Below are 25,916 nucleotides of genomic sequence, written 5' to 3'. Positions count from 1 at the left end.
GATGGAGTTAGCAGTCCCCGCCCTCGTCCCTACGTCACCACATTAACATGCATCCCTTGGCTGCACACACAGAGAGGACCGCCCCTTTATGCCGTTCTCTCTCCTCATTGGATAAAGGTTGTAGGATACAAGGAAAGTTTTCTCCTCGGCTTACAGCAGAGCAGAGTGACTGACAGACCCGTGTTTCAGACCAAACGCCATATATAAGAGATTGCCGTTGGAAGATATAACTATTTAAGACTTATATTAACACAAACATTCCGCTTACTTCTGCTTTAAACCCAACCCTTTGTGTTTCTATTTGCTTATCCACTAACAGGTTGTTTCTCTGGAAGTTATGCTTCCTGCTTCATCAGTCCATTGTTTTTTTTTTGTTATATAAAATATTAATGAAGAATATTAATAAGAACAAGAATTACCTAATTAATCCCCAAAGGGAAATTCATCACAGCGGTGTAGTTAAAAACATGTCTGGAGAGGAACACATTATTTTGTCCTCCATGAACAGATTAGTTTCCTCTTGAGCCCGAAGACTTTCGTGTTGAGCAACAATGCGCGAGCAATGCAACACAACAAATACAACATTTTAGCACTCTTTTTATTTTCAGTTGGCTTCTCCTGTTAGTTAAATGGCAGATGCATTTTTTTCCATATGTACACAACCTATAAAAATAGACAGGCAAATGAGGGAGAAGACAGAGGAAAAGCCACTCTCATCATTATGTACATCAATATAGAACATCATATTTTAATCACACTATTAACACAAAAACAAACAAACCTATAACAGATGTAGTGCTCAACGTAGGACACTGATGCAAACCTTTTTTTCTGTTCCTAAAACATCAATGACATCAAAGCGAACCACAGACTCCTCATCACAAAAACTATTTCTGAAAAATAGAAAATGGCTTCAGTAAATTTTACAGTTTTACAGGTGAATATCCCGTTCGTAATGATCATGAATTCCCATTCCAATTAACTTAACTCAAATAACTTAAATATTAGACAACCAAATAATCTGAGTGAATTCATAAATTTACTGTTAGCAGCGTTGGTGTATCAACCAGTACCCTCATTTTGGAGTATCATTTGTACATCATTCATTCATTCATTTTCACATTGGGCAAAAAATATATCATCAATTTTATTTTCTGTACTGGGATACATTTTATGGACAATTTTCTTTGTCAAAACAGTAAGTCCTGCCATGTTGGTTTGGGTACTTGCATCTTTTATTACAAAAATAAGAGCTTTAGTAGAAAAGCTGTAGACATTGTTTGGTAAAGTGTGGGTTCACATTAAGCTCAGTGAAATGCAGAATCATCCACCAGTTTGTATTGAGCAAATCTACAGAACAATTAAATAACCTAGTGTGCATGTATGAGAATCAATAACAGCAACAACAACGACAACAAAAAAAAAAAAAACGGAAGACGTGGCTCAGTGCATTTGACAGAAATTCCTTTACCTCACTGTGCTGCAAACACAAGGATTTCAAAGCCCTTTACGCTACATGTTCGGTCACGTCTTTGTTGCAACATTGCCGCCTGGTAGCAAATCAAGAGAGCTTCCTGTCAACAGTAGAAAAGTATGTTTGTCTTCTCAAAAAGGAACAAGGAACTTGGAAATGCTCTTGTCACAATGCAAGCAAAAATACTCAAGGCAGATCTTGTCCACTGACCTGGACACATGAAAATAAAACTGACACAAGATGTGTGTAGGCTGGTAGGAAGTGTGTCTTTAAATGATCGTGTTTGTGTGTGTGTGTGTGTGTGTGTGTCGAGGGGTCCTTTCAGTTGCTGCACACATAGCATGGTCCTCCAGGTACTATAAATACTGCACTCCCTATTGATTAGTTGAAGCGTACAGTGTCTGTGGGGATCACAGTGAGAGAAGGTCAGTTTATGTGTGTGTGGGTGTGTGTGTGTGCATATTAATGCATGTACAGTGCGTTGTGAGTGCATCATCGAGCCCCAGGACCACCAGGGCCCTTGCCCTTCCTGACTGCGGCGTGGCTGCTGTGGTGGTGGCTGTGGACCAACTGTTTGTGTGGGCTCGGGGTGGAAGCGCCTCCTTTGGCCTGGGGGGACGAGCTTCTGTTGGGGTGGAAGGCAGGGCTGGTACCAGACCGGCCCAGGGAAGGCTGCAGGGGACTGGATGCAGCGAGGCCTGCTGGGAAAGATAGGGACAGAGCAGAAACTCAACAGAATTTCAAAAGAACTGAACCACAATTTTCACATTTTCTACTTTAATAAGTTCACTTGTAATGTCCAGAACACAGCAGACTACTTCTTCCACCCCCTCGATATGGTTTTTTTTGCCAGATTTATTTGTTCTTTCATGTCCCAGCAAACTGTTTTGGCGGCCTCATCCACAACTAGCTGGCTAAGCTTTGGCCAAAGCATCATGGGAAAAAAATGCCAATCAACATTACACTCAGCAAAAAATAGTTTTTAAGTAAACTGATCCAATACTGCTAGTACATACTCAAAGTCTGTTTAGAGTTATCATGTTGTTCTAAAATGGGAGTACACAGCTACAGCTGGGCTGAAGTAACAGCAGCCTGTCACATTTTTATTTGACAGAAATTGTAATCTTAGTTTAAAAACATCTCAATGTAGCTCTTAACCACAACAACAAAATTGCTCAACAAGAAGTTCTGAGAATGGTGCTGGGCAGAAAAACGCCACACAAACACAAACACACACAGGGCTGAGTACTTGACAGAAACAATGTTCCCACATGTCAGTTAACAAGACTTCTCCTTTCAATTGTAACTTGGTTTTTGGAAAAACAAGGTTAGCTTCGCCAGCCTTTGGCTACAGTTACTGGTTCTCTGAAAACCAAGTGTTCCTCAACATGTCAAACTGTGGAGAGTGAAGCCTGTGACCACACAGAGTCCATGTCCACAACCATCACAAACAGACGTATGAATAAAGGACATGCAACAACACAGTGTGTCAGTGTGTGTGTACAAAGACTGACAGTAGATGCAACAATCCACTGACCTTTAGAAACACTGTAGCCATAAGCAGCATAAGCTGCAGCTGATGCAGCGGCTGCTCCAGCCATCGCCCCCGCCATGGCTGCCGCGCTGCCCGCCGTGGATTTACGCCCACGTCCTTTTCCTCCAGACTTGGCCCCGCCTCCTGACCCTTTAGGCCGCCCCCGGCTCCGCCCCGACCGGCCTCTGCCGGGACTGATGGCGTCTGAGGCTGAAACACCTGAAGACAGAAGCAAACGCATGAGAGGAAAATTTTAATTTGCCATGTTTTTCTGTTCTTTTTCTGTTTCTTTTGTTTTTAATAATCCTCCTGGTGGAATGACAGTAAATTTTGCCTTAAAGGGATACTTCACCTAAAATTGATCATTCACCAACCATCTACTCACCGTCATGCCAACAAAGGGTTTGGAGAACTTTCAGAGTTATCAAAACGCTCTTGGAGTTCCAGGGGGGGTCTGGCTGGCAACAGATTTTCATATAATGGCGGTGGATAGAGCTCAGTTTTGAATCGTCCAAAACACAAACTATGAAACATCCAAATACCTCCATACTGCTCGTCCATACTGACCCAAGTGTCCTGAAGCCGCCACATGAAAAAGTTGTTTGGAAAAAATTAATGTGAAATCTGTTTTTAGCCTTGTTGTAGCAGTAGCTCCCAGTGGCTCTGTTGATGTTTGTGCACATGCACGAGATTTGCTGCGAGATTGTTCATTCGTCATTGTTAGAATGCCTATCGTTGTAAACCATGGATGTAAACATGGAATTTTTTCCAAACAACTTTTTCATGTGGCGGCTTCAGGACACTTGGGTCAGTACAGATGAGCAGTATAGAGGTATCTGGATGTTTCATAGTGTGTGTTTTGGACGATTCAAAACTGAGCTCTATCCGCCGCCATTATATGAAAATCCGTTGCCAGCTGGACCCCCCCGGAATTCCAAAAGTGTTTTGATAACTCCAAAAGTTCTCCCAACCCTTCGTTGGCATGACTGAATAAAAAATTGGTGAATTATCGATTTTGGGTGAAGTATCCCTTTAAACTACTTATTTATGTATTTGTTTATTACATGGTGGGCAGAAATACTCTACTGGAGGACACATGTTGTGTCTGGCTTGACTTTAGCCCAGGCTTTCAGGGACTCTGTGGTAATTCTACTGTAATACAGACAAATTATTACACGTTAATCATTACTCATCATTACCATAAGTACAGACTTGAGCAAAAATAAGATCCATGCTCTCATTTTCCACTGTATGCGGGATCAGAGCCAGTGTCTGGCTCTCTGGTTTTGATCCTAATCCTCCAGTATCCTCTCCCCTCTCCCTGACTCCTCGTGTCTCTCCGCCCGTCTGCATTTTCTTTGCATGTTTCATGTCATATAAAAGCCGTCTACAGGGGAGGAGAGGAGCCTGTCCTATCACCAACACGCAGGATCCTCCGATCCTCATGTCTAGTCTCCACTCCTCTGCATTTTCTCTGCATGTTTACCTTCAAAGCATGTGGTATGAAACCTGTCTACAGGGGAGGAGGGGAGCCTTTCCTATCACTAACACACAGACACAGATCAAACAACGCTTCACAAATCCTTCGCTCTTCCCCTCCCTTCAGAGCCCTTAATCTCACTCTTCCTCCCATTTCACTTATTTGTCCAAGTTCTCCGACTGCTCCCTGATGCTATAACCTCCATGCTGTTTCCCAAACCTTTTATTATAACGTCATCTGAATCCCAGGCGAGCAGGAGCCATCAATAATCTTACTGGCAGGAGCCTCTTAGCATGGCAGTGAAAATCATTAATGGGTTTCAATGAGGCAGCATGTATTTAAGAGGGATTACTGTACAGCAACACATCCAAGGTTCAGATATGGAGGCAAAAAAAAGCAAAACACATTCAATATCTGTCTGGATCCTGTAGCACAGAACATACTGAAACACTGCAACCACGACAAAATAACACCCTCATAAATCTAAATAATCAGCTGCATAATACATGTGAGCTAACACACCACTTGTCTGAATGGACACCAGCCTGTTCAAACACACAGTCCTGATAGTGGAGAGAACATACGGACTTCTGTGTGGAGGAACGACCTCCTTGTAAGTCGCACCGAGCGTCGTTCTAACACAATAACTCTATCTCTCAGATAACACACAGGTTATGTTTCACTTGGCACGTCTGCAGCTTTTTAGACTGAAGGCCATCTGAAGAGGTTACGTGCACCAAGATTACTGTTATTTAGGAAGCCATCAAACATGAACACTGACAGTGGGAGTCATACTACTGGCGAAAAAAGAAATATGAACCAAAATCTGTCATTTATGAACCAATAAGAGCTTCAATATCCTGCATTTTGGGGTTGAACTAAAGCTTCTGGGGATCCATATAGATCTGGGTCCTTCGACTTTTAGAGACTACCTTTGCTGTTTCTGTAGATTGATATATTTAAATTTAATGATATTCTCTTGGTGGTAAGTAATAATCTGGCAAAACTTTAACATTTTAGAGCATTACCAGCTAAAGGTACTCCAACATACCAAAATAAAAGTATTATTTACACTAAATGGCCCATGGCTCCAGTCCAAGTGTACAGTATAGTATATTAATAAAAGGTGGCCAAGGTGGAGCTAATTTTAACTATTTCATAAACTGCTGCGAACTACAACCTATGTTAAAGCATTACATTTTTGTATTTTGTAATAATCTGTGATAAAATTCTTGAACACAATATGTAATAAACTTTGCTGCATTTTGCAATAAGTTGTTTCATAATGCACCGAATTATTACAAAATACAGGTGTTGTACTTTTTTTATGAAAAAAATGTAATAATTCAGTGCATTACGTAACAACTCATTACAAAATGCGGCAAAGTTTATTACATATTGCTTTCAAGAATTTTATAGCAAAATTTGGCAGATTTGACAAAATGCGGGGTTATTACATCATGAGATGAAAATGTATGACATTATTACATAATGCGGCACTACAATGCTGATCATACATGTATATTCTAAATAGAAAATGTTGTAATATTAGTTGCCACAGAGTGTAGAAGTATACAGCTGCATAAAAAGAAAATATTAAAATACAAATACAAAATTTACTCAGAATTGTACATTCCTTGGTTACATCAAAGACGGTTTAGAAACCAAGATGACACATGACAAGTCAGCTTCCTGTATACATGTCCCATGGGCTTCTCCACGGCCCCGTCCCTTTTGGAGACTAGCAGCAGTCTTGAGTCTATTGACTCCAATGCGAGAATAGAACGTGAACACGGATTATGGTTGATTATTTCGCCCACTAGTAACTGAAGTAAATACTGGACTCATTTTTCACAAGCCACATCTCTTCTGAACATTTTGACACAAAAATGCAATTTTCAGACGGACACATCAGGAGAAAATGAACTTTGTTCCAGACCTGTCTCAACAACACACTCTCCTGAGATTTGGCACAGATCTCCTAGGCAACGTCAAACAAATGTTCGCGAACGCCCGCTCTAATTATTTTAATAATTTTCGTCATGCTAACCATGACTGTTAGCTGTGTAAATATTTAATGTTATCATAAAAAAATATAAATATCTCACTTTCATCTACCTACAACTTTTATAAATCCACACACACGTTCACAACAGTAAGTGTAACCAGCTTCTCTTGGGCCATCTTTTTAGTATATAGAGGATCTTTGGTTACATGTTGCAGATACCCAGTGTACAAGTCCACTCCCTCTGAATTCACAGGTCAAAGGTCAGCCAGACTCATTGTTCTCTCACCATTCATGTTGTCAGAGACTGATCCAGACACGGAGGCTGGAGAGTTGGTGGCACGGGACTGCGGCGCAGAGGACACCGGGTCGTCCACGATGACCAGCATGTCGCTGCTGCTCTCGTCGGCGTCGGCGTCCGGCGGCAGCGAGCCGGGCTGCAGCTCGCTGCTCAGGGAGATCTGACCACGCACAGGAGCACACACAGACACACACACAGGCTGGGGGTCAGCGCCACGGGGAACAGGAGAGATCGGGCCAGTACAGTGAAGGGAAAGAGTGGAGGAGAGGTTCTAGGAACAGAGAGGAGGTGGAGGGAAAAGATGGAATACAAAAAAAGACAGAGAAAGATAAAGAAAGAGTAATAGAGGAGAAAAATAAAAGAGAGAAGCATAGAAGGAGATGAATCAATAATAGATGATGGGAAGAGACAGAGGATGTGAAGAGGAAGTTGGGTTGGAGAGTTTAAAAGCAAAAGATGCACAACAAGAGAGTGAGTTTATGGATACATGCCAAAGCAGCCACTAACAATCCACTACAAAATAAATCACTGTCACGTTCTATCGCTCCCTCCTCCTCCTCTTCCTCCACTCAGTCCCTCACCTCGCTGAAGGGACTGGGCATGGCCGAGTCCATCTCCACGCTGATGAAGGAGTCATCTCCGTCGGCAGAGAGGTTGGAGTTGTCGGCCGAGGGCGCGTGGGAGATGACCAGGTTCACCTCCTTTTTCCTCTTGCTCTCCGACTCCTCGTTGTTCTTCTTCTGCAGGTTGGACACACGGAGCAGCAGCAGGACAGAGGGAGGGGGACACGTTCAGTTTGGTGCTCTTGTTTTAATTGAAGCCCTAAGACCGGCTACATGGAGTCAGTGTGTGCTTGGCCTGTCCGTCTGTCCAGAACTTAATGACCAGGGGCCAGATTGCCATGTAACCTGGTATGGATATAGTCCCTAGAGGATGATTTCTAACGATTTCTCTGACCCCTCCCGACCTCACATCACATCTAAACTACTCTGCCACATGACAAGGTATCTCCAATGAATATTTGGATTTCTTTTGGATATTCCTTCCTTTGGATATTGAACTTTTAATGTCTGGGGTGACACCTTAAAGGTACATTGTGTAGGAATTACTCCCATTTAGCGTTGCGTCATTTTTCATGCTGCATTCATGTGAAATTGGGCAGACAGCCACTGCACGTAACGGCATAAACCTCTATGTAAACAAGTGGTCCATCTGCACGAGGCAAAACAACACACGTGACAATATGTTGTCATGGCGATGTGGTATTGTTTACCTGACCCACGTTTTACCGGCTTTCTCTCCACTTCTGTGACTAAAATGACATCTGGTTTGTTACCGACGGCCGTCTGCCCGACTGCAGGTGAATGCAGCATCAGTGTAACACTCCATTCCTCCTCACTGCGTTACCGCGGTGACTTTTCACAGACCCCACCTCGACCTGAGCCGACAGCTCCGGTGTCTCCGCTGAGTTTCCGTGGTTTCCTACCGTCACGCTGCCACTGAACGTAAAAACATGGCGACACCACATGGCAGCCAGCACCGAGCTTACCCGCTCCATGGAGATATAAACACTTCAGTTTGTTGATGGGGGGGATTACTGGTTAATTTTGAACGAAATAATCGATTTTCGTGAATAGATAACAGGAGAAGTTACACAATGTCCCTTTAACACCAGAACACAAAAATGAAGATCTAAGAGTCACACTGCAATTAAGTTTTAAATGAGGTTACCTCAGTAAGCTGCAGCCCTCTCTGTTCTCTTTCCAACGTGTCCTTTCCTTCCTACATTACATCATTCCTTCCCTTCTCACCTTGTTACTTCCTGCCCTCCACCCTAAATGTGTTTTGTCTTTTCTTATTTCACTCTGCCCGTCCTTCCTGTGGCGTCCAGCTGCAAACAGAGAAGACTGCAGGGGTTTCAGGTTGCACAGTAACGCACCTTCTCAGCGTACTTCTCCCTCTTCCTCTTGCGCTCCTTCACCTTGCTGCACTCCTCCTGCTGCCTCTTCTCCTCCTGCCTCTGCCGCACTGAAGGGAAGGACACAGTGTGTTACTTCATAGTAATAATCTTTAATTATAAAGTAATTTTCTTCAGAAAGCTGCAAAGTGCTTCACAAACTGAATTTTTAAAAAGACAACAACAACAAATCAGCATTGAAACAATAAAAACACTCCTAACAAAGACAAAAAAATTGAATTCAAGCAGAAATAAAAGCTTCCATAAAAACAGAACGTTTTGAGATGAGATTTAAAAACAGTAACAGAATCAGCAGACCTAATCTCCGAAGGTAAACGGTTCCAGAGATCGGGGGCTTGGACTATAAATTCCCAATGGCCCTGAGCAGAAGACCACAACTGAGCCAGGCTTATGAGGAGCTGAAGGGGCCCTGATGTAGTTTGGGGCTAGATCATGTCAGGGTTATAAAGTGAAGTGCTTGTGTGGTAAGAGTTGGCTTATGTGTACAAAAAGGAAAAAGAAAACGTTAAGACAAAGATTAAACTGTGTGTTGGACTCACGCTTCTTCTCCAGCTCGTCATCGTCCAGTAGCAGGCTGACCACCTCTTTGGGTTTGAGTGTGTCTGGTTTGAAGTTGCCTCCAGAGATCACCACCCTTTGGATCTTATTACACAAGAACAGAACCGAATTAAAATCTACACCATGATGCTGTTTATTTATTGACTGACCAAAAAAAAGAGAGTCTTTTTAAAAAACCCAAACTCTGCGCCGTATATTGTGTTTCAGACCTCGCTCTTCTCCTTGGCCCGCTGCAGGATCCTCTCCTCGATGGTTCCCTGGCAGATGAGGCGATAGACGGTGACCTGCTTGGTCTGACCCAGCCTGTGAGCTCGGTCCATGGCCTGCTGGTCCACCGTCGGGTTCCAGTCGCTGTCGTAGAAGATCACCTGGGGCAAAAAAAACAGCACAAATACATCAAAGTCACATTTTCAGAATTCCCTTTTCCACCCCTGCTGTTGTTGTTGTTTACCACATGGTTCAATCTGATTATGATGGGATGTAGACCGCCTCTTCCCTGTGATTTCTCAGACTAATTACAGTGATGTGTTGTCCCATGTGAACTGCCCTTTAACATGACAGATGTCCTGTGGTAACAATCACTTCAGTCTCATTGTCAGAAAGCTAATCCCACTTGAACGGCCTTATAGGGACACAAAGGGAGATTACACTGAGTGATGTTGGGAGGCACAGGGACCCCCCCCCCACCCCCTTTCAGTTAATGCACATCTATAGTTTATCATCGTTAAAGGTATAATGTGTAGGAATTCCCCCCATCTAGCGGTGCGGTTGCATATCTGAACGTATTCTTGATGTTGCATTCACCTGAAATGGGGCAGACGTCAGACAGACAACAGACGCTGCATGTAACAAGATAAACAAGCCTCTATGTAAACAAGTGGTCCGCCAGCACGAGGCAAAACAATACAGGCGTGACAATATGTTGTCATGGTGATGTCGTATTGTTTACCTGACCCACGTTTTACCGTCTTTCTCTCGTCGAGTAAAATGACATCCGGTTGGTTTGCCAACGGCCGTCTGCCTGACTGCACCTGAATGCAACATCAGTGCCTCCGTCCTTCCTCACACTAGTGGTGACAGTTTTAAAGGCGCTTTTTGCTAATAAAAAGCTAAATAAGTTACATACTGGGGCTTTAAGTCAACATATTATTATTAACACCGATCATCCCTGAGTCCTCTTTCCTGGCTCTGATAGTAAAAGAAAAACACGTAGTGGAGAACGTTCAGTCTTTTTGGCTATCGGCTATTTGGCTACATATAAATATGTATACGTGTAATATGGGAAACATTAGTGCTGCTTAAACTTTTGCTTTTGCATCGGTCAAGTGTTTCTCCCAGAGTGTGTAGATGACTCACAGTGTCAGCAGCAGTCAGGTTGATGCCAAGCCCTCCGGCCCTCGTACTCAGCAGAAACACAAAGATATCCGTCCTGCGAGGGGTAGTGGAGGGGGAACAAAGCGGTTGGGAGAGACACACAAAATCACACTTTATCATAGTATCATTTACAAATGCAGCTGCAATGATAACACCCATACGTCATGGCATGAAATGAAGTTACAGTGCGAGTTAAGAACCCAAATGTCAAGACAACGTTACACCCAGCAGAGAGAGCGGGCGTGACGGCGCGTTCAGAGCTGTCAGAGAGGAGCGGGGAGGGAAATCAAACACGCACTTCACACCGACTGTAGAGTCCTGCACAATAAAGCTGTTTGAATAAACCACAAGCGCTCTCACCTACAACAAGAGCCAGAGCAACAGCAGCGCCTCAGAGCTGCATGCTAATGTAAAACAGAGCGTGTGGACCGAATCTAAACACACACACACACACACACACACACACACACACACACACACACACACACACTGCAGACTTCATTAATCTTTACCCACCGACTCTGGAAGTCAGCCACCATGTCTCTGCGTTCAGAAATCTTTGAGGACCCGTCCAGGCGCATGTAGGTGTGCTTACGATAAACCATGTACTCCTGGAATGAAAGGAGAAAAATAATTAGAGAAACCAACCAGGCAGTTACAGTATGTGGAGCAGGACCCAGCCCTCCACTTCATCTGCTGTTTGTCAGAAAAAGACTCAGCAGAGTTCAGATCAGTGGATTTTCTCCCCAAAATGTAAATATTCAACAGTTGTCATATACAATCAGTGTCTGTATTTGATGATTATCAAAGGAACTAAAGTTTTCTAAACTTTGAAAAAGAAAAAAAAAAGATCTAGCTCTGCACAGAATTCATGAATAAAGCTTTTGAATACATTAAGCTGCAGCCCTGAACCCTCCTGGATCACCTCGAGCACTGATTTTGAAACCAACAAACCGAGAGATTTTTCATCCAAACTTGAGGAAATAAGAGTCTGAAACTGTTTTTAAGCCTCTGTTCAGGGAATAAGCACCAGAAAAATCTACACAGCAAATTTAATAAGTGCTCAAATACAAAATTCTATTTGAGTCCCCCTCTCAGGAGCAGATAAACCCCTGCAGGTGTACTTGTTGAGTTCCGCGGGTCGAGAAATATGAATCTATAATGTAAGAATTTCTGTCCGACAGCAACTTTGTGTCCAAAACGTGAAAATCCCACATTTTATATGCGGATTTTTCTGGAGTTGAAACCTAAACTCAGTCCAGAGAGACATTGAGAAACACAGAAATTGTTATTCTATCTCCCAAAAGTCTACTAGCTGCTGTGTGTGTGTGTGTGGGTGTTAGGTCTAATGGGAGGAGTTCTTCAGCGCGGGGGTCAGAGCAACAGTGGTTGATGAGGTGACATGTTGATCTCTCTTTAAGCTCTGCCCTGAACCCCCGACCTCCTGCCTGCCCCCCGTCAGTGCCCCTGAACCGACAGACCCGTCAGCGCTACCGCCGCACATCACCTCGCACCTCGCACAATCGTTCCCGATGATATCGATGATTTGACACTGTGTTTTCAGTGACCTCCCTGAGCCCGTGTCCTGATACCCGGGGGTGCGGGGTGGGATGGGATGGGGGGGTGGGGAGGGGGACCGGTCCCGACAGGGTCTGCCCTCCTCTGTGCGTGTGTCTGGCTCCGCTCCCAGCAGCCCCATCTGCTCTGAGTGAACACTACATTAGGGAACATTATCCCCCGTGCTCGCCAAGATGCTGCTCACATTGTTGAGTTGGGTTTTGATATCCTGCCAGCAGGATGTTGCAGATACTGTTGCTCGTATAAAAAGCCTTACTCAGCTTTCCTTAATGTTCATCTAAGTCATCAGAATCAAAGTTTCAGACCTCTCACTGTGATGGTAGAAAGCTCTGTAGAGCAGAGCTGTGTGCTGTTGACTTACTGAACTCTGTACCTCAGCAGCTGGCTATTTCCCCCCTTATTTTGTTGCAGTCATTGTTAATCATAAGTGGCGTTGCTAAACTTCTGCAGTTTGTCACAGAGTTTGTAATATGTTCCATTGCAAATGTTTTAAATCAAGACGTAGGTTCACGTCAACCTCTAACTGGCCAAAATGTTAATCTTATTGAACTAACTGTCGGCAGCCTATTACAGATCATATTTAGTAAAAACAAATCATTACGGGTGTGATAGCCGACAAGCCAGCTGCGATGATGTATGGGAGAGGAAAGACGTGTGAGAACAGAGATTTCTTTAAAAGCCTGATGAAATGTCTCGTTTCCTGTAAAACGTTCCTGTCTCTGCTCAGATTGCATTTTTACTTCACGTCTCTGGAGCTGGCACTACCATCAGCATAACAACCATCGCTCAGTGCAAACACAAAGCAGCCGCCAGGTTTCTTTTGAGGAAAAAAGAAGGGAAAAAAGCTCTACGAAGTGTGTGGTCAGTGTGTAGGTCGTTAACACACTGTGCGTGGTCACGGTCCGTTGCCAACCCAAGAAAAGATCATTATGTAGTGACCCCATGAATACATTTACAGCTGGTGAGCAGCGTGGACTGCCAGCACTTTGAGTCTTTATAATATCATATCATATCATAATCTTCTATTCTAGCCGAATCTCTGAGTTGCATGGTGGGTAATGTAGACAAGCAGATTTGGAACATTCTATTAGAACAATAATAATACCTACCAATAATAATATTTTTGACATATTCTGCTGCACTGATTGCAGTGCTTTTGTATTAAAGCACTGCAAGTGTTGGAGTAGTGAAGTGATCTCAGATCATTGAACAGGAACATCGGCCTCTGGGCCGAATCACACCTTTTAAAAGCTGGTGGAGTGAAATTTAAAACCAGTTCCACACTAATTCTCAGTGTGAGAGGTAGGAGGGAAAAGCAGCAGAAATAACATGGCCTAGTTCTACTTATTATCATAATCAGTTTTTTAGTGTTTCCCAGTGGTCTAGGGCCTTACAATAATTCCTAACGAGATATTTAATTAATTTGATCAGGACCCAGATAAGCACCACAATGGATGGATTAACCCATTAAAAATAATTCATTATTTTGAGAGCTGCTACAATCGGTCAATTAATTGATTAGTTGGACATTTTTCAAGCAAAGAAATTAAATAAATAAATGCGGATATTTGCTGGGTTTTTATGGATGGATAGGTAAAACAAGACAAAGGGGGAAAAAACAGAATAATTTAAGAGAAATTATTTGTGAGGTGAATTGAAGACTTTTTAACACTTCTTTTTTAATAAACTGAACTGAATGCTATGAAGGTTTTTCTAGACCTGCAAACTCCCCGACTTTCACAACATTGTCACAGCTCAGGTTATTGCTATGAGGAAAAAGCTACATTAACCCGTTCATCCAACCATCAGATCCTCACAGTTGACACCTGCAACAAATAAAACTCAGTGACCCATGATCCTCTTTCTATTGTGTGTACACTCACAACAGACCATAAATACATAATGAAAGAGTCAGATGGGATCCTATAATAATCAAAATTAAATCCATGTTCTGTATTGCATAATATGCCACTTTATCCCACTTTATGTTGGTTAATAATGAGAAATAGGAAGTGACGGACAAATTTAATCAGAGCTGTAATGGAAGCCGCAGACTGGCAGAGCAGTCGAGCGCCGCCGGAGCAGCCACAGACTCACAGCTCAAACAGACCGGTAGTGACTTAGAGCTCCACGATTGGCCGCTGCCAGGGAGAGCCGGCGCTGGCTGTTTTTTTTCTCTCCAGACCACCAGGATCTCGATGATCCATCACCGCGGTGACGTGATGTCACCAGAAGAACCGGCAGCCGACCGGCGACGAAAACAATGACTCTAATGACAAGAGATTAGCATCGGGCTCTGTTTGGCCTCTTTCTCTTAGTCACAGTCTCACGTTCAGGAAATCAACTCCATCTGCAGATTTTTTTTTTTATCCTCCAAAACGAGCGAGATAACACAGTCGAGGAAAACTGAAGCCAGATTGGGCCAATGCAGTACTGTACATGATTTCATTTGTGGGTGTCTTTAACCGATTAGTGGAGCAGAGGAGATGCTGTCACAGCCCCCACTTACTGCATGAGGTCACCGAGAAACAAGGGACTGTAGCATCGGCCCCATTAGAGCAGGAAATCACAGCTCGGAGGGACGACTGAAGGTGGAACATTACCGCAGAGGGGCCGGCCTGCTTTATCTGAGCCATCTCCTGCATTCTCACCATCGCTGTTTTCCTTTGGCCTTAAAACACAAGGCATTCCCGCTGTTTTCCAGACACACAGGAAGACGGTCCTTAACCACCTGGGCTGGGTCCATCTGCCATCAAAAGATTTGGCTGTGGAAACACAGCACCGCGCTGTGTGAATGGGGAAGGAATTCCCAATGACTTCATGCCAGAGGCTTTTGGCTCCATAGTGATGTTTGCAACAAATATGGAAGCAACAATAGAGCACCACGCCGAGGCTGTCGACACATGATCACCTGCAAAATTGCTTAGGGATATTATTTCCCTATGGCCAGACAGAGCAGTGATGCAAATATTACACCTCCATCCTTCATTTAAATTTCAGCCCCGGTGGTCGCTGACCTCAAATCAAATTAAGAGCTAAACAAGAAGCTTAAAGGGATAGTTCACCCAAAATTCAAATTTCACTCATTATCTACTCACCCTTATGTTGACTGTCATGAGCTGTGAGAAAATGGAGTCCTCCATCCCTTCTCTGAGTTATGGGGGGGTCCGCGCAGCAGTATTTGTCCATATAATGGTTGTCAATGGATACCAACTTTCTTCGTCCAAAAAGACACACCAAAAAAACATCCAAATACCTCCATACTGCTCGTGTGTAATGTCCCTCTTGTATTGAAGCCCCGACATGAGAAATTGTTCCGCCGGTCCGTGCAAATCACGCGAGATTTGCACGGACACAGGAAGAGCAGTGAACTGAGACACTGGGAGCTTCCGCTACAAACAAGCTTAAAGGGATAGTTCAACATTTTGGCAAATTGGCCCATTGCCATAATCGCTATAATCATAACAGTAGGTTCGTTACCTTTATTTGTCGGTGTAAGCTATTTTTAGAACGGAGGAGCGGAGCGGCAGGCTGCTCAGAGCTACGCTACAGAGGCTAAAGGAATTTCTTGGTTTCCCTCATCAAACTCATCAAATACACAACCCAACAACTCCAAAACGCTTTTGTGGACAAGTTGTGACCTGCACAATCACCACGCTATGAGATAATAATGGAACGTTACGAAACAGAGCCGTTTTCGAGGTAAATACAGGGTAAATACAGAGTCTGCTTGCTGAAAAAGTGTCCCTGAACGCAACGCGCATCAGCGGTTTTGCATGAATTTACCTCTAAAACAGCTCCGTCTCGTAACGTTCCATTATTATCTCATAGCGTGGTGATTGTGCAGCTCACAACTTGTCCACGACAGCCTTTTGGAGTTGTTGAGTTGTGTATTTGATGAGTTTGATGAGGAAAACCAAGAAATTCCTTTAGCCTCCATAGCATAGCCCTGAGCAGCCTGCCGCTCCGCTCCTCCGTTCTAAAAATAGCTTACACCGACAATTAAAGGTAACGAACCTACTGCTATGACTATAGCGATTATGGCAATGGGCCAATTTTCCAAAATGTTGAACTATCCCTTTAAAATATAGACTTATTTAATTTTTTTCGGAACAATTTCTCATGTCGGGGCTTCAATACAAGAGGGACATTACAGACGAGCACTATGGAGGTATTTGGATGTTTTTTGGTGTGTCTTTTTGGACAAAGAAAGTTGGTATCCATTGACAACCATTATATGGACAAATACTGCTGCGTGGACCCCCCCCCCGTAACTCAGAGAAGGAACGGAGGACTATGAAAATTCTCACAGCTCTTAGTTGACATGAGGGTGAGTAGATAATGAGTGAAATTTGAATTTTGGGTGAACTGTCCCTTTAAAACACAGAGAAAATGTGTGAGTGTGTAGTGTAGTGGTGTACAACATGAATCCAAATGTTCTTGTTAATAACTCCAAGCAGCTTGCAGCACCTATTGTGTAGATAAAGGTTATACAAGCCCCTAAAATCACCATGGGAGGTTCTCATTCCTGGCTGTGAGAACAAAAAAAACAGATTTTGTGTTCATTTGTCATGATTTAATTCCACCTTTCATCCCCTCACCGGCTCACCTGCCCCTGTGTCTCTCCAGTTCCCTGAATTATTTGTTTCTCCTCTAACCCCAAAGCCCTTGACACTCCTACCCCCACCCCCACCCCCTTTTTTTTCTCTCTCTACCTCCACCTTTCCCCCCTCTCCACACTTCTTCCAGCCGCCCCTCCCATCTGGCTGCCTCCCCTGCAGATGAGACCCCACTCATTAGCTCTGACCTGTTAATTAGCCGTCTAATGAGTGCACTAACGAGGGACAGGCAGGCTGATTAGAGGAGCTCAATACTCTGCCAGTTAAACAACTTCTATCTGCAGATCAAAAAGACATTAAAGCTGTGGGTTCTTTATTATAGTAAAACAACAAAAATCACAATGTTGACAAACTGTGCAGTGTGTGTGTGTGTGTGTGTGTGTGTGTGTGTGTGTGTGTGTGCATTCACACCTCCAGCAGGTCTATCATGCGGGTCATCTGGGAGTAGATGAGGACTCTGTGATCCTGCGCCTTTAGCCGACTCAACAGGATATCCAAGGTGTGGAGCTTTCCACTTTCTGTGATCAGACTCTCCTTATCTGGAACAGAGAGAAAGAGATTCAGAACAACCTAACACTCATTTGACACAGAAGTGAGACGACTCTCCCTGCACAGCCACAACTCCTCAGGTGCTGGTGGTGCAGCAGGAGTCATCAACACACTCTCCACCATCGAGCCTTTTGGTATGAAAGACTCACAGGACCTGAGTTGTTTTCTCTAAACGTGGTTGTTGTGATAACTGTTTTGTTGTTATACATTTTTCTTGCAGTGTGATTGTGGTGCGTCACTCATAATTAGGCTATTTTATTGTATTGTATTCTATTGTAAGTAGGGATGTCATGATTATAGATTTTCTTGGTACGTTTATTGTCAGAGAAATAATCACGGTACTACGATTATCAAGATTATTATTCACTAATTAATTTCACAACACTATGAATGTGTAAAATCTAATATAGTCAAAATATAATTACATTACTCATTGTTTACACAAAATATTTCAAGTATCTATTAATATATGATGAATTCTTAATCCCCAGGGGAAATGTTTGAAATATTCAGGTCATGAACTGTCATCCATACCAAATGTTTGCGTTTATTTTAATCGTTTTTTGTTTTGTTTTGCTTTTTTTTAAATTAAAAATGACACGCTAACATTTAAATTCCTACCAATTCAATGTTACGTTGAACCAGTATGGACCAGTATCTGAGCATTTACCTTTATTTTTACGCACATCTGCCAATAAGGTTCCAACATCAAATTTTTGTGAAAGTAACGGTATTTAGGAATCTTTACAATTAAATAATTGTGGCATTTAATACCACGATTAATTGTGAAAACAAGTAATTGTGACATCCCTAATTGTAAGTGGTGGGTGTATTCCTTCTATTTTATAGAGTGTTGCTGCTACATTGTTCATGTCACGCACATACATTATACTTACGAGTTTTAAACTTTATTGACATTTGTGTATGTTTTGGGTCATGTGACCAGAAGGTATATGAACACACCCAGCAACGCCAGAGGCGAACCAGATGACGCACAAGCGAAACGCGTTGTTCACAATAAATTGTATCAGCACAGAGTCTTATCAGTGTGTGGTGGTCGTTCTACTCATTTGACACAGTCAGACTGTCCAGCAACACAATCAGACAGGATCATCTAGCCATGGGATCACACCATCTACACAATACACATGTTCATCTCAACATTATAATCCTAAGTACAGTGGTTACTCCATTACACCAATTAAACCTTATTGTGATTTGAAGGAACACATCTGTAAAGATAAAATAAAACAGCTACAAAAAAACTACAAGAGCTTCTGCTAAATGTCTTAGGAACACAGTGAAGACACACACACACACACACACACACACACACACAAACTCACAAGTTGAAAACAGGAAAGCAGCACCATTCAGTGCAGAGGTGATTAACTCTTTCCTAATCAATACAACTCTTCGATAAGACTTTGTATTCAGCCTGGGGATCAATGGGCCTAAATCTGTCCCTGATCTGGTGCCTGTTTAAATAGAGCATGTGCTCTTATTGACTAGACCGCTGAGGAGAGCGGAGAGAACCACGGAGAGAATGAATGAGAAACAGTGAGATGGAGAGAGAGAGAGAGAGAGAGGAAGACTGACAGAGAAATTGTGAGAAAAAAAAGTTTACACGGCTTTTCACAGAGCGACACAAAAGATGAACAAACCGGCCTGGCAGTTGCTCTCGGTCACGTAACTTCCACCGCCACATCAGGCGTTCGGACGGCAGCCTTCAAGCGATCGACCACGGGGAGCAAATGGGGGAGCAATCTGACCCTGGGTCTGCTGTTCAAGTGGCTCCATCCGTGTCCAGCTGATGAGGGATTAACGTCATCTGGCACAATGGCACAATGAGAGAAGGGCCGGGGCGCCATCGACCCACTGACAGCCACACTATGGTGTTTGACCAAGGGGTCAGGACCCTGAGCGGGGAGAACCTAAGGCCAGGTCCAGGGTCAGGTGACGGGGTTACAAGAGAGTCCCTCTGGGAGAGTCGGGCTTGGACGCCTCTTGAGGTGGACACTTGTTCCAAAGCCTCTTTTTGTACAGTGAAAACCTGGACGTATAAATATTTAAACCTTATTTCCTGGTTTTGTCGATGTAATGTAACCAACCGCTTTAAAACCGTTCTCCATCAATCCACACGAACATTATTACAGCCTCATTTAACTTTCCTCTTGTGTTAGGGTCGCCACTGACCCGCTCTTAGGTTTTTAATGCATAATAGTGCGGTTTATTGCATCAAGGCTTTTTGACCTTGTCAGGAACCTTTGTTTAAACAAAATCAAACAAAAACTTTATTTTAAAACAAAAATCTAAAATGCTCTGGTTAAAATTATGACAGGGTCGGTTACAACCCGTTTATAACGATGAGAACAATAATGAGAGTTAAAACTGAAATCATAAGTGCAAAACCAACCTTTTCATGGATAATGAAGACTAACAACGTAACCAAGAGATGAGAAACAAATGGGACGATAAATAATTGTTTTTACTGTGTTTTACAGCTGATTTAAGACTCAGATCAGGTAGCAGAAAGCTGACAAGAGGAAGGTTAAATTAAAGTCAAGGGGTATACTGACAAAAAAGGCCCAGGAGCCCACACCAAAAATATCAAAACCAACCTTTTCATGGGTAAGGAAGCCTGACAATGTAACCAAAAGAGGAAAAACAAATTGGATGAAGAAAATGTTTTTAGTGTGTTTTACAGCTGATTTAAGACTCGGGTCAAAACCGACCCTAACACAAGAGATGGTAGCAGAAAACTGATACAAGACGAAGGTCAATCTGAGGCTGTAATAAAACACGACGACGTCCTGCCTTGATATCTGTGGAACACTGATAACAAACCATTTGTCAAAGACAATCAAGAAACTGCTCCACGATCCAGCAGCAACTCCCAAAACCAACTGGATCTCTCTCGACTTTTTAAACCAGTGGCCATCTATGCTAATGAGCACTCGGACTGAACCCTGACCCGTGACCCTTTGGTGTAGCCCCCCGAAAAAAGGTCAGGCCCCGCAGAGGTGTTAAAGAGGAACTAATAGAACAGATGAACAAGGGAAAGACTCTGGGGAGGCATTGGAAACCTCACCTACGGGTCAGCGTGAAGTGGTGTCAGCCCGTCAAACACACAGACCTCCGGCTCATGAGAAAGTGATGACAGGATGAGGTCTGATTGAATCTGAAGTTGTATTTATGTCTTTCAATTCATTTGTTTGGTTTGTGCTGACATAGTTTATATGCTTTTGATGATCGTTCTCGTTCCTTGTTACGTTCTACCAATAAAGGACGAGAGCTGGAGAGACATGCAGAAGTACAAGACATGAGGGGAAAGCAGAGCGACGCAGGAGAACAGTAATATATAGTTATGATACACTAATAGCAAGAGACAAGAAAAAAAAAAAGCTACAATGTTAGATTTATTGGGAGGTATAAAGTTGTAAAACATTGCCGTGGCTCAGCTGAGTGCACACCACAACGACCAGAAAGCCCCGAGATAGAAAAACTGTATCCCACCATCAAAGGCCCGTAATTGTCTTTGGCGTCGTCGGGGGAAAGTGGAAAGGATTGAGAAGTAAAAGGAGGAAAAGAGCGATTCACGCCGAGGAGAGAGAGAGAGAGAGCGGTCCAGACCAGACGGGGAGAGTGAAGGGGGTCTGTGGTGGCTCCGGCTACGCTCAGGCCGCATTAGCACGGTGGCGGCGGCGGTGATGTTGTGGTCGGGATCAGACGGGGGCCTCCTCACCGCGGGTGCCAGTCTAACCGGGTCCACTGCTGCTGCTGCTGCTGCTGCTGCTGCTGCTGGGGGCCGAGGGCACCGACGAGTCGACCGCTGCGGGCCGCGCCGACAACCACCCAGATGCAAACCACCGCTTGGCAGAGACGCAAATGCTCATATAAGGCAACGCTGCTCAACCCCTGCCACCAATCTGTTTCTGTTTAGCAGATTATACTTAAGCCTCCAGACTCCAATGTCATGTTTGAAGATGGGTCAAAGCCCCTAGCTGAGGATTTCTGTGGCCTAACAGGACTAAATATTGTATGTATTTAAACTAATTCTTGAAGGGCATATACTGCAAATCTGAAAATCCCCTACTAAGCAGTTGGATACTTTTATTTTTCTACGAGAAACGTCAGTCAGGGTAATCACATTGTTTACGTCAGATTATGACGGAGAGCTGCTCCTCTCCTTAACAAAGCCCCCCTCTGGTGTTAACCAGCGCTGATGACATTTAACATGTTTTGATCTGTATGTGCTGGCTGTGGGCATCTGATCACTGAACACTATTTGAATCTCAGTGGCATTCAACCTCAGGGAAATGATCAGTGTAAAAAAAAATATGCTAAATAATCAAAGGAAGGCAGGGAAACAGATGTCCAACAGAAACAGCGATATTGTTTGAAAAAAAAAAAGATCCCACCCCTGCAACTACCCCAACTCCCTGAAGCCCGGCGATGTGGCTGACAGAGAGAGGTGGCCGAGTTCAAAACATTTACTGCTGCATACAGAAAATCCCTATTTCTAAATATCGCTGCCATAGCCCATAAAGCCAAGCCAAGGGAATGAATAATAGTGATTTGGGAGGGCTTTGGTGCTCTGTCTCATTCCAACATAACACTTATGGCTTACATTATAAGCTTCATGTGGCCGCGGTGAAATGCGGGGCCATTGGTCATGTGAATGTGAGCAAACTAGGATGTAGACATCATCATCCATGTAGCAGCAACGACGGCCGGCTTAGAGGGATTCTAATGGATATGTGTTTACATGGAGCTTGTGTGTGGCGCTTCAGATGAATTAGCCATCCAGATCTGCCCTGTCGAACATTTGTTCTCATAGTAACGGCACTATTATGAAGCTGAAGGGTGGTGGTGGTGGGGGGGGGGGACAAAAGGAGCCTCAAATCATTCTCAGACAAAAACCAGACAGCAGGACGTTTGTGGATGACAGATTTCTCTCTGAATACACCAACAGAAAAAAAAAAAAAAAAAATCAAAACGTGGATTTGAAATGACACACAACAACTTTATAATCACATGGGGAGGGGGTGGAGGGGCGAGTGCGCTGAGAGACCACACCCCAAAAAAACACAAGCAAATCCCATGTGGTGTCACACCACTCTGTCGTTGCTATGGATACACATATCAAGCTTCACCACCTGCCCTGCCCCCCTTTCACAGCCACCCCCCCCCCCCCCCTCCCCAACGCTTCAATCCAATCTAGTCTAACAGCGGTATTCATCCAGCCTGCCCTCCTCCTCTCCTCACCTCCTGCTGGCAGATTAGGCTTCACTCCCCTGTCCCTCCTCTCTCCCCCTTCCCACCCACATCATCATCAGCCACTGCGCCCTCCAGCTCCCTCTCCGTCCCCCCGCACACACTTCCCCATACGCACCCCTCTCCCTCCCCCTGCTGTCTGTCCCCCGACAGTGTAATCCAATCCCTGTAGGGCCAGAGCCAGGGGCCTGACACGGTCCTGACCCAATTAGAGGCCTGCTGCCAGCTAATTAACCCCGGCCCAGCCCTGGTGCCTGGCGCCTGATACTCCCAAACCAACTACGCCGCTAATTTCATTAATACGCCGCTACAATCTTCTGTCCTGTCCTGTCCTGTCCTGTCCTGTCCTGTCCTGTCCTGTCCTGTCCTGTCCTGTCCTGTCCCTTTCCCGTCTCCTTCTGCCAAAGCCGAGAGTGAAGCCACCGCCCCCCAAAAAGGGAGGGAATATTTTCATACTGTTAGATTTTCTATATTTATACTACTAACTTAGCTTATTTATTGCACATTTTATCTATCTCTATCTTGCTATTTTGTATTTTTTTTTACTGATTCTGTTATTGGGTTTGCACCAGGATCAAAGTAACTAATTTGGTTGAACCTCATCTATTAACATGGGTTGAAATGACAATAAAGATTCCTTGAAGCAGGCCAGATGCGATTGAAAAAGATGAGACGTACGGCAGTGAGGTTGCACAGTGAGAAAACTGCCACCCCCCCCCCAAAAAAAAAACATGAAGAGCTGATGAAAGAAGATGGATGGATGGTTATGTGAGAAAGAGAGACAGATGGAGGGCCAGGGGAACAGGTCGGCCCGACGATCGAACCCAGCATCGGCTCCTCACTGTATAATGATACATTACACTGTGCGATCAATAAGTCAATGGGCAACACTTGTTCAGCAGCGCTGATGATGGAAATATTAGCCCGACACTACTTCGCTGCCTCCGCCTGTATCGACAAAGATCCGCCTGAAACTTAATTTTCTCAAAGTGGCAGCATCAGGATCAGCTAAGAGCCAGATGCCAGCGGGAGGTGGCGGCGGTGGGAAGACAGAAGTGGATCAACCAACGAGCTTCTTGTTTGGGTTCGGTTGAAGTCTCACAGATGCTCAACGCCAAAGTCTGAAAACGCAGCGCTCACCACCACACCGGCCGAGTCCTGGAGCCTGGCCAGGATGCAAACATGCATTCCAGGGAGAGAGAGAGAGGACGGGCTGCGTTTATATATATGTATATGTATATGCAGAGCGTGTTTTTGCACGTACATCACTGTCTCCCCTCAAACATGCAAGAGCAGCACTCCCCCCCCCACTGGTTTCCTCCAGGAGCGGTTAAGCAGGGGGAGAGACAGACAGTCTGATGCACACTCACCGCACCACTGTCAGCTCTGTCATTAAGACAGATTACTGCTAGTTACCCTCGGCCAGTACTGACTCAACAACACACACCACCACCACGGAGCGGAGCAGAGCTAGCTGGCTAACAGGCGCAGTGAGCTGGATGTGACGGGGGCCGACTGAGCTGCGGCTAATGTCTCCCCCTTCAGTCTGCTCTGACACATGAGTCTCCTCGGTGTCGGCGAGGCGAGCGCTAGTACTTTTCCCCTTTTTGTGGACACACTCGTAGCCATAAATTGGACCAGGAAATCAAAACATCTGTGTCCCTTTACACACTTGGCTGGATGTTTTGTTATGTTTTTTTTTTTCTTTGCTGGCAAAAAAAGAAGAAGAAGAAAAAAAAAAGTTGGGGGGGGGGGGCTGCATTCCACAGACAGTTAGCGGTGCCAGCTTTAATGCAGATAGAGGAGGGCAGAGTCAGACGGTGATGTGGTGAGGCTGGCTGTCTGTGTTGTTTTGTGCCTGTCTATCAGAGGGCCGGGGGAAGCTTCCTGCCATTTTGCTGGAGAGCAGAGTTTCTTTGAAGGGACAGGAAGAGAGAACTGGATTTCCCACAGCCTGATGTCGGCTGCTGGGCCAGACCTGACCACCCAGCCTCTCTCTCCCTCTCTCTCTCTCTCTCTCTTACAGCCAATTCGATACGCAAACACACAAACATGCGACACCCAAGTCCGATAAGTTGCGGCTGACTCACATAAATAACCGGTTCTATACCATTTCCTTCACACTCTCTCCGCGGCGGTGACAGTCGACTCCCAGCTCACAATGAAGCTGGAAAAAGAGGCAGGAGTCTGAGCTTCAGCAAGAAGAAGGCCGTCATTTTGTGGAAAAGGTCCCTTCTAATTACTGCGAACAGCAACCGGGGCCACACAGACAGCCAGGAGGGCTATTTCTGTGACACTGGAATGTCAAAACTATTTCCTTCCAAACTGATTTTTAACCTGAAATATCACATCACTGAGGGTGAAGGCGTTGTTTGGGAGCAGTGACCACAGAAGTCAACACATTTAGCAAACAAACAAGACAGAAACCTCTTCTGTAATTCAGGGTTTCTGCAGCTTTCAACAACTGAAATTTATGACTTTTTAAGACCATTATGGACGAAATTTAATACAAACGTACAGAAGGAATGCAGAGTCATAAAGTTACTTGCAAAGTAAACTGGCTGCAATATATAAACTGTGTGTTGGGCTTTTTTGTAGCTGTAAATACATTTACAGGAGCATTTTATTGGGGATTTGAGGTCGCCTCACATTGGGTATAAGAAAATTAAGACCTGTCTAAAATATATATACTATAATAGTGTTGTTTTTATCTCTGTAATCAGGGCGCCATTGAAAAAGAGAGCCGCCTCTCAACTGGCTCCCCTGAATAAATAAAGGTTTGAAATGAAAAATTATTTAAGACTTTTTAGGGCCTAAAATTTTGATTTTCATTTAATTTTTAGACTTTTTTGACCCTGCAGAAACCCTGGTAATTACAGTAAAGCCTCTTCTCCTAAAGTGTGTTGATGGCTCAGGCTGCACCGATCAGCTGACATCAACCTGCGTGCATCTCACGCATGGGAGAATCACAACATCAACGTTAATTTAACTAACAAAGATAATTCAGCCTTTTTCAAATGAACAATGGCTTCGTTTTTAGTGAAATTCTGCCGTTACAATAAGATCAAAAATTTAAAAAAGGCCAAAGACGTCGCTGCCTCAATTGTTTTTTCCTCCTCTGTGGCCTGATTCCTAATAAAGTCCTCTGATTAGATTCCTCCATTGATATCAGTGGGCAGCCGTACTCAC

General features: G+C 44.1%; 1 protein-coding gene across 2 annotated transcripts in view; it reads right to left on the bottom strand.

Annotated features, from left to right (window-relative positions):
* Window positions 1-584: 584 nt before the first annotated feature.
* ino80 (INO80 complex ATPase subunit) overlaps window positions 585-25,916 on the bottom strand; it is a 53,547-nt gene continuing 28,215 nt past the window's right edge. The window contains exons 28-37 of one of the 2 annotated variants that reach the window (XM_085771535.1): window positions 17,313-17,440; window positions 11,221-11,315; window positions 10,687-10,759; window positions 9,540-9,698; window positions 9,312-9,414; window positions 8,734-8,822; window positions 7,376-7,531; window positions 6,783-6,954; window positions 3,012-3,227; window positions 585-2,175 (exon numbers count right to left, since the gene is read on the bottom strand). In XM_085771535.1, coding sequence (XP_085627661.1) covers window positions 1,967-2,175; window positions 3,012-3,227; window positions 6,783-6,954; window positions 7,376-7,531; window positions 8,734-8,822; window positions 9,312-9,414; window positions 9,540-9,698; window positions 10,687-10,759; window positions 11,221-11,315; window positions 17,313-17,440 — 1,400 coding nt within the window. In that variant the 3' untranslated portion in view covers window positions 585-1,966. The remainder of the gene's footprint in view (window positions 2,176-3,011; window positions 3,228-6,782; window positions 6,955-7,375; window positions 7,532-8,733; window positions 8,823-9,311; window positions 9,415-9,539; window positions 9,699-10,686; window positions 10,760-11,220; window positions 11,316-17,312; window positions 17,441-25,916) is intronic. The other variant, XM_085771536.1, reaches the window with a different exon arrangement.

Source organism: Trachurus japonicus, chromosome 24 (assembly GCF_045865225.1).
Source record: "Trachurus japonicus isolate A0001 chromosome 24, Traja_1.0".
Taxonomy (NCBI): domain Eukaryota; kingdom Metazoa; phylum Chordata; class Actinopteri; order Carangiformes; family Carangidae; genus Trachurus; species Trachurus japonicus.
This window is presented reverse-complemented; position numbering and strand designations above follow the sequence as displayed.